Source organism: Rhodamnia argentea, chromosome 6 (assembly GCF_020921035.1).
Source record: "Rhodamnia argentea isolate NSW1041297 chromosome 6, ASM2092103v1, whole genome shotgun sequence".
Classification (NCBI taxonomy): domain Eukaryota; kingdom Viridiplantae; phylum Streptophyta; class Magnoliopsida; order Myrtales; family Myrtaceae; genus Rhodamnia; species Rhodamnia argentea.
Genome location: NC_063155.1, coordinates 19775111 through 19784645, shown reverse-complemented (window position 1 = coordinate 19784645; position 9535 = coordinate 19775111). Strand labels below are relative to the sequence as shown.

The window sequence follows — 9535 nt, the reverse complement described above, 5'->3', positions numbered from 1 at the left end:
TAGAAATTAAAAAGAAAAACTACATTTATATCTCACAACACTTACCTACAAATTAAACTTTTTTTTTTTCTTGAGCAAGCATGTCTTTAATTTATGATTTCCTTTCCTTAAAAGAAAATATATATATATTCCGAGGATACAATCTATCCTAAATATAATGTCGGAGGACTCGATTGATTGATGGTCAAAACGTTGAAGGTCTTTAAGTGACAAAATTTGAAATGGTAGGGTCTCAATTTACGAATAAAAGCAACGTTGAGGACTGATTTGCAAGTAAGAAAGATGCAAATATCGGATTCGCAGGTCGTCGTGTAGTGTTCCACTGTTCCCTCGGACTCTCCGTCGTTACTGGGAGCTTCACATCCCCACCATCGACTTCCCTCTCTCTCTCTCTCTCTACAGATCCAAAAGGCCGTCTAGAGAGAGAAGCCCGCACTCAACACATACCCTGATAAAGCTCGAACCTTGGTGGAAGAGAGGTAGACAGAGCGAGCAGAGAGAGGTCGGATCGCGAAGCATCGGCTGTTTTTGATTAAGCCTTAAGATGGTGACGAAATCGGAGGAAGACCAGCTGAACAGGCTCGAGAGCCAGGTGGACAACGGGGGCGGCGGCGAGTGGGAGTACCTCTGCCTCGTCCGCAAGCTCAAGGTGCGGCGCCCGGACAAGGTCTTGAAGCACGGGTTGGCGATTCTGAATGATTTCAAGAAGCGATCGGCTCTTGGGACCGAGGGTAGGTCTTTCAGATTTTCGTTTTTCGGATTGAATTCCAATGCAGTTTCAGCTTGATGGTTAGGTTCACTCAATTTTGATGTTAGATGGTGAAGAACTGTGCACGATTCTCGAATTGTCATGTGATTAGGGGTGATTACTTCTCAAAGTTGCAAAATTGTTGGATGTGAACCATTGGGCTCGTCACGTTTCTCTTCTTTTCCTTTGTGAAATCACAAGAGCTATTTGTAGTTAGTTCTCTATGGGAGTTTTGGTGGTGAATTGGACCTTTTAAGTATTTGTTTAGCCATTGACTAATTGAAGATAAGCCTCGGGAATGAGAATGCTTCCCCAGTTTGTTTAGCGTAGTATTCCCAATCGGTCAAAAGGTGAATTTTTTAAAATTCTTCTAAGACCTTCTCACCGGACTAATCTCCCCTTAGAATGCCGGTAGGTTTTAAGACTTCTTTTCGTTTTAATCCTTTCCAGCAAAAGATAGTGAGTCAAGGACATTCCATAAGACACTCTAGAGCTCATTTGGGGTGGACATGACGAATTAAGATTGTTGTGGTTAAGCAAACGATGGTCATCGTGACTTTCGGTGTACAATGATTATCCTTCCAGTAGGAGTTCTAAAGGCATAGCATGCCGACCTCTGCAGCATGATCTCTCAAATTGTTGTTACATATTCATGCCTCTGCAGCTGGTGAAATGAGGCCAAGAGTAGACTCGTAATTTTCATGGGCTTAATTGAAAATGCAAGGTGCAACAAATGGAAACTGCAGTTCAGCAGTGCAGTTTATCCTCCCTATCTAGTTTTACTAGCTATTTGGCTTTGTTACTTTTGAAGGTCACGTCACAATCCATAAATACTAGGAATAAACTACAATATGTTGACATAACTGAAAATCAGTGTGGAAGTCTTCTATGTTTGGGAAGAAAACAAAAAATGCTCAGAAATAGCTCTGTAATGCTGTAAACTTTGGATTAGCATCTCTGAATGTGAAAGAAACTGTAGTTTCTACAATTGCTCAGTTGCTATCATTCTACCTTCTTCCTCTGGACAGTTCGCTGCTCTTAATTATTTATTAACAAGATAAGATCGAAAAGAGTGCCGAAAATTAACTAGCTATCTTAATTTATGGTAATTCACCTCTGATCAAGTCTGATGGTGCTTTGTGTCACAAAAATATCAGCAAGCATGATGTGTGGCTAATAAAGATTTTGACAGTTTGATTGATCATTCTTCTATCTTTCAATGAGAGGCATCTGCTGGTAACTTTTATTTAGTTGCATTTTCATCTTAGAGTTGTATTTGGTGAAACATGTAGTTTGCTCTCCCAAAAGTAGCTCCCTTTTCTTGTTCTGATTCATATCCACCATACTTTTAAACGTAATATGCTATTGTTCTTGTAGATTGGACTCTGTGCGAGCAAGTAGCAATTGCAGCAATGGACTGCCAATGCCTAGATGTTGCAAAGGTAGATATTCTCTCTTTTTCCTGGATCAATCTGTATTCATCCTTCACATTAGCCTCTAGTTTATTATTTGAGGCTCTGTTTTGGGTTATCACTTGCTTGTGAAGGTTATTTCTCTTCATAATGTTGTGTTTTAAGATCTTTACATGTTAATGTGTACTTATATTACTATGTTTTTTAAGTGGACTGATGAACTTATTTTTTAGTTAAGCCAAAATCCACTTGCTGCTTGAGCTTCGATTTTTTTAGTTACTTTGCCTCATCATGTTTGCTTCTTATGCAAATTTCATTGATTGTGCGTAAGGATGAACAGGATTACCATTATTTTGCCTTAGAAAATCTTCTTCTTAAAATTGATGTAGTTGCCCAACAATCTTCTGCAGGACTGTATCAAGGTTCTGCGTAAAAGGTTTCCAGACAGTAAACGAGTGGGTAAGTTGGACTAATCTATAGACTAGTTGATTTCTAATTCCTGAAGTGTGGATCAAAATTCCTACAAAATCGATGTACTTTCCTCATAGAGACTATGATCAGAGCCTTAGTAAATGCTTCCTGCCCCCAATGGGAGTGCATGTCAGGTGAAAGTGTCGTATGTGAGCCAATTGTTTCCTTGCGTGCTTTCTTTCATCCGACTCTTTGTGATTAAAAACTGCTACATATTCTCCTTTTAATTATGCAAGAGTTTCAGTTAAGCCTTTGTGACGAAGAATAAGTCTTTCTACCAACAGTATTAGAGATGAGGGGGGTGGTAGAATGACAGCTTGAGTGTTAAATATGGTCTTTTGGGGGACTGCTTGGTGTTATCTCATGAGAGTTCTCAGGTAACTCTTTTGGAATATTTTTCTTTCATAAAGCTGTATTAAGTGTCATCTAATCAATTAGTCAGAGTTCTAGTGGGAGATATTCAGGTGTGAAAGATGAATGGGAACTATCGAGTTACGTCAGCAGTTGATCTCACGAATTAGATGAAGTGGTGAAAAGAGGAAAAAACAAATTCCCAAGTATATGAGAAATTACGATGAGGCAAATAGATACGTTTTCTTACCGTAAAATGTGAAATTTTTCAAAGAATGGGGATGCATATGTGTGTGTATATTACGATTAGTTAAGAAAAGGGGAGGAGAAGAATTGTAGAAAATGATCAAAACAATGGAGAAATGATATTGAACCAACAATTTTTGGCACGTTACGCAGGAACTTGGAAGTGGTAACCCCACTTTAATGTTGCTTAACTTGTCCAAATTTTTCTGTTAATAGTTAGCAGGTTAGCTTTTGGGCCAGGTCCAGCCCAATGAGGCTAGCACAATGAGATGGCTATTTGTATGGCTTGGCTTATAGCCATGGTTCATCTTTGTATGTTCTGGAAGTGGCCTTAGCCTATGAGATTGATGAGGATGATGAGTAACAATGTCTTAATAGAAAGTATCCGCTCGATGTGTGTCATCTTTGCATTGATGATGAAATAGGGATGACATGTTTCCTTCATGATAGGGCAGTTCTCATTGTTACTTCATCTGACGTGATTGAGAACGAGTTTACGCTACTTACTCATTTTGTTATTTCAGTTATGTGATGCATGGGCTGTTATGCAGGGAGGCTCGAGGGTATGTTGCTTGAAGCAAAGGGGCTCTGGGCCGAGGCTGAAAAAGCTTACTCAAGTTTTCTAGAGGATAACCCTTTTGATCAAGTAAGTTTTGGCTCTTTTTTGTCACAAATGCCACCATCCATTGAATAGTATTGAAATAATCTGCTTTCTTAGTTATTTTTGAAATAGCGAAGTCATATGCTTGTATATCTGAATACTAACCTCTCAAAAAGGTAATACACAAACGGAGGGTTGCTGTGGCAAAGGCCCAGGGCAATATCTCTACCGCCATAGAGTGTCTCAACAAATATCTTGATACGTAAGAGACCATAACCTATAGATTGTTTATCGAAGCTGGGGTGGCTTAATGTGACTTCACTTTTTCTCAAATCCCCTTTTTCGACAGATTCATGGCAGATAATGATGCTTGGAGAGAACTGGCGGAGATATACGTCTCCTTGCAGATGTAAGATTTTTCTATATTAACTCAGAAGATAATGAGGAGGCTATATTTCGTATGTATTATGCTTCCAATTCCATGCTGATCTATATTTTTTTCCTGCCTTTGTTAGGTATAAGCAGGCAGCATTCTGCTATGAGGAGCTAATCTTATCTCAACCAACAAATCCCTTATATCACATAGCCTATGCTGATGTGGGTGACATTTTTCCTTTTATTTACTTTCTGAATAGTAACTATACTTGAAGCAGGAGGGGTGAAGCAAACTTGGTACGATGTAGTATATTTGTATGTGGAAACCCTCATACGACAACCGCAATACTTGACTATATTCTCGTTTCAATCAATATCTTAATAAGGTGGTTCTTGAGTAGAGATTTACTAAGACACTTCCACGAACATGTATCTTGTAATACCAAATTTGTTTCCTACATTGAGATCTATAATTTGAACCTTTCAATAAGTACCTTCTTTTAGTTTCAATGCTTTCTTTCATCACATTGTGAACAACCATTGCTTGTCAATAAAGCTAGTTTAACCGCCATATTCTTTGGGGAAAAAAAACAGGTGCTCTACACAAACGGTGGAATAGAGAATCTTCAGGCGGCTAAGAAATACTATGCGTCCGCTATAAATTTAACGGGGGGCAAGAATCAAAGAGCACTCTTTGGTGTCTGCCTGGTGAGTTCTCTCGCCCTGCTCGAAAGCTCAATTGTGGATAAGCCTAATACTCCATCTTATGTGCATAAAATGGGCTTACTTTGTTCACGGTTCAGTTTGTCTTGTTAAATTCCATTGCAAGTCACAAGGAACTGCCTTTTCTTTTTTACCTCAGTGCACATCTGCCATCGGACAACTTTCTAAAGGACGGAACAAGGACGATAAAGAGAGTCCCGAGCTACAAGCACTGGCGGTGGCGGCTCTCGAGAAAGACTACAAGCAGGGAGCTCCCGACAAGCTCCCATTGCTAACGTCTACCTTAAAAAGCTTGAGAGTATCTTCATGACTTCCAACACCAACGGAAGCTCTCTCTCATCATCACCTGTGATCAGGAACCACAATGGGCCATTGGGGATTCGCACGGAGATTGGCTTGCAGTTTTAACTTATTTCTATGGCTCATACCGTGGACGGTATTTCGTCTGTTCTTTGAATGATATTTAGTACGATGATACATCATATCGTTTAAGGTGCAACTGGCATTGTATTGACATTTAGGATGCCCCAGTGGGTTGCAGTAATTTCCATCCCCTCATTCCTTTGAACGTTTGCTGCTTTCACATCTATTGTTGCTGTTTTTCAAAAGTATTTAATCCTGTGTTTGTTAAGATGCTCCTCCTTTGGTCCCCTTTAAATTATGCATCTGCTTCTTCATGTGTTTATTTTCGGGGTCTCTAGACCAAGATGTATGGGGACATTATTCTCATGTATCCTGCTATCTTTGTTTGCACAACCAATGGACGGCACGAATCGACACGTTTTCTTTGGCTAGTCGATTATTTGGCTTACCTCGATTAAATCACACAGTTATGATGTCACAATATTAACTGGAAGATCACATATATGGCCCCCCGCACGTGACACGATCTGCCAATGAACATAGATGGGATCATGCCTAATCTATATGGTTTGGATTGGGTTAGTGGCTAAAACTCTGCCATCTTAATATCTTGAACTTAAGTTTAAATTTGGCATCAAGATAAGTACGAGTATTATGAAAATCTTGTGACTTGATCGTCAAGTTTTATCATCCAAGTACGTTGTCTCGCTTATCTTAGTTCAAATTAGGAAAGGGTATTATGCATTCTTTAAATCAGGAGCCATGATTATCTTCATACACGAAAATAGATGAGTTCTAATTGTTCTTGGAATAAGCAGAATCCTAGTAGAACTAGTGTGATTCACCGACTAGAATTAGGAAACAGCTCTTATTAATATAAAATCTCTACAGCACACCCACGCAACTCATTCCCATTCCACTTCACGCAAAAATATTTCATTGAAGTCGCGAATTCGCTTTGGTAAGATTGGTGATCAAAGATGGAGTTCAAGTTCACATTGTACAATCCTTCAATCCGCAAAAGAAGGGTTATTTATGTGCCCAAAAGAGCAAAAACTCCGCGTAAATCTTGTGGTGGAATCATAAGCCTCTCTAATTACATCAAGGGGAAGTATCTCAGCCCTCGAGAGCTAGAGCAGAGAATAGCGACACTCAAGTACACCAGAGACTACTCGTTTCTATTTGGCGAAGATGGCGATTGTCGGCCTTCATCCAACGGTCCGGTTTCTCTATTGAAATTCGTCCTTAATGCAGAAGAAAGAAAGAATCCGGCGAGAGCTTAGGGTTGCGAAGGTCTTCAGCGTTGGCACACGGAGGCAAAGAAAGTTCTTTCTTCATGGAAAAGATATATAGAAAGCGATCTTGCTTTTGCAAACTATATTTAGATGTACAGTTTTCACCACATGATCATCGTAATGTTTGGTGATTTATGTAGTTTTCTAAATACATTCTTCTGAAATTATGTATAGATTTTACCTAACTCACTCTTTCTATCTACCTCGCACCTATGTATTATAAAAACTAGAATTTTACGTGTAAAATACATGCAATGCTAGGGGAAATTGTCCAAAAAGTCCTAAACCAATTATATTTTTGCCAATTCAGTCCTATGCTTTTTTACGGTTTGTCAATTGAGTCCATCCGGCCAATTTTAGCTGAAAATTGCCAATACCAACACCAACCGTTCTATATGGAAAGGACGGCACCGACGTGGAGAAGTTTTAATAATATTTCGATATATTATTTTTTTGAATTTTAGTTAATTTCTTCTTTTTTTTATTTTCTTCTCTTTCCTTCTTTACTCTTTATTTATTGTGGCCGACGAGGGTAGCTAGATGAATCAACCGAGAAACATGCAATTAGTTTTGCCGCTAGCTAAGACCACTCACATTAATGAGCAAAACTATTACTCACGTTGTCTTGTTGGAGTTCGAGTTTTAAAAACTGCCGTGGGCCTAATTCCAACTGGATTTAGTCGATTAGATGAGAACATAAATGCGTGGAAACAACATCGCATGTTTCGTATACAAGGTCCAAGTCAAGACAGGTTTTAGGAGAAGGAGTTCTCGACATGAAAGTTGAGAAATATATATATAAGGGAAAACACCACTAGGAATCCTAAACTATGCCCACCGTGGTACATTTACCTTAAATTTTTTTTCGTGACACCAAAAATCCCAAACTTGTATACGTGTAACACATTTACCCTAAACATTTTTTTATAACACAAAAAATCCCAAACTTACATTAATGTGACACATTTACTCCAAATTATCTTTTTGTGATACAAAAAAATCCCAAACTTATAAGCATGTGACACATTTACCCTAAATATTGAGGTAAATGTGTCACACGGATACAAATTTAGGATTTTTAGTGTCACAAAAAAAATTGGGTAAATGTGTCGCACTAGTATAAGTTTGGGGTAAATGTGTCATATAGATAAAAGTTTGGGGTTTTTGGTGTCACAAGAAAAAGTTTAAGATAAATGTGTCACAATGAGCATAGTTTAGGATTTTTTCTGGCTTTTTCCCTAAAAAAAATCATAAATCAATAGTATTGGCACCAATTCAATCCTAAACTTTTTAAGTGGGTTAATTTAGTCATAAATCTTTTTACAATAGTGCCAATTCAGTTCACTCGGTCGATATTCGAGAGATATGTGGAAAAAAAAAACATACTAGACAGATTATCTTTGTGATTAAGTAAGTGACATGCAGCATGGAAGAGCTTAACTAGTTGACATTTCACTAGATCAAGATCATTGATATTGCGCGTTACTTAGGCTATAGGACTTTCGAAGTCTTCTGGATGAGTCGACGATCTTTAAAGCTATGAGATATTACACGTACATATCCAACTAGAGTTTAGAACTGGTCAGACCCAAGTAAGTTGATATTGGTTTTCAACAACAAAAAAAAAAAGTTGATTTTGGTTGACGTTTACATTTGACTTCTTCTGAAATTTAAAATGTACTGTTGGGATATACAATTTGAGTCACAATCGGATAAGGAAAGCTCGAAACGAATGGGGTCGGCGTAATTCAATGGAACAAATGCGAAGCTAATGACGCTCGAAAAAATATGGTGTTTTATTAACATGGATGCACATATGTTTTCACGATTGTAGTTTTGTTGTCGAAATCGTATTTCAATTGTCTATCTTGTTTTCCAGTGGAAAGGATATCAAGTTAGGGTTCATATTATATGTGAGATAGAGGAATCTGAATAGTGAGAGTTGATTGCTTTCTATCTAGTGAAAGAAGTTTGCTTTTTTGTATCTGCTTTTCACATGTTAGTTTGTGTACAAACTACACGGCCAGAATAAATTCCTATACGTAGGACACATACATGTGAACAATCGCTCGAAACTTATGTTTAAAGTGTTTGGAAAAAAATATTGTGTGCAAAGGGAACAAATAGAATGAAACTCGGAGGCGTGATAACATTCTCTTTAAGGAATTATATGCCCCCACGATGTTGCTAATGGTTACGGGGCAAATGGGCACCTGTGATCAGGAATCACAATGGGCCATCGGGATATGCAACGAGATTGGCTTGCAATTTTAATTTATTTTTACGGCTCGTACTGTGGACAGGATTTTGACTGTTCTTTCAAAGATATTTAGTATGATCATACATCATATTGTTTAGGGCGCACCCGTCATTGTATTGACATTTAGGATGCCCCAGTGGGTTGCAGTAATTTCTTTTCCCTCGTTCCTTCGAACGTTCGCTGCTTTCACATCTATTGTTGCTGTGTTTCGTTTGTATTTCATCCTGTGTTTGATAAGATGCTCCTCCTTTGGTCCCCTTTAAACTATGCACCCGCTTCTTGATGTGTTTATTCTCACGTATCCCGCTATCTTTGTTTTGCAAAACCCGTTTACAGCATGTTTTAACTTGTATATTGACACGAATCGACACGTTTTCTTTTGCTAGTCGAGTGTTTGGCTCCTCATCTCAATTAAATCACACAGTTATGAGGTCTCAATGTTAAGGCAAAGGTCGCATACATGGCCTGCCGCGCTTGACACGATCTGCCGATGTACATAGATTGGACTAATGGTTAAAACTCTGCCATCTTAATATCTTGAACTTAAATTTAAATTTGGCATCAAGATAAATGCGAGTATTATGAAAATCTTGTGACTTGATCATCAAGTTTTATCATACACGTACATTGTCTTGCTTATCTTATTTCAAATTAGGAAAGGGTATTATGCATTCTTTAAATCAGGAGCCA

General features: G+C 38.3%; 1 protein-coding gene across 1 annotated transcript; it reads left to right on the top strand.

The window, feature by feature from the left end:
• The first annotated feature begins 501 nt into the window (after positions 1-501).
• Positions 502-5660, top strand: LOC115734243 (ER membrane protein complex subunit 2). Its single transcript, XM_030664908.2, has 9 exons — positions 502-731; positions 2126-2190; positions 2571-2619; positions 3780-3874; positions 4006-4091; positions 4179-4238; positions 4345-4426; positions 4799-4912; positions 5067-5660. The coding sequence occupies exons 1-9, from the start codon at positions 545-547 to the stop codon at positions 5235-5237; spliced, it is 909 nt and encodes a 302-aa protein (XP_030520768.1). The 5' UTR covers positions 502-544; the 3' UTR covers positions 5238-5660.
• Positions 5661-9535: the final 3875 nt, after the last annotated feature.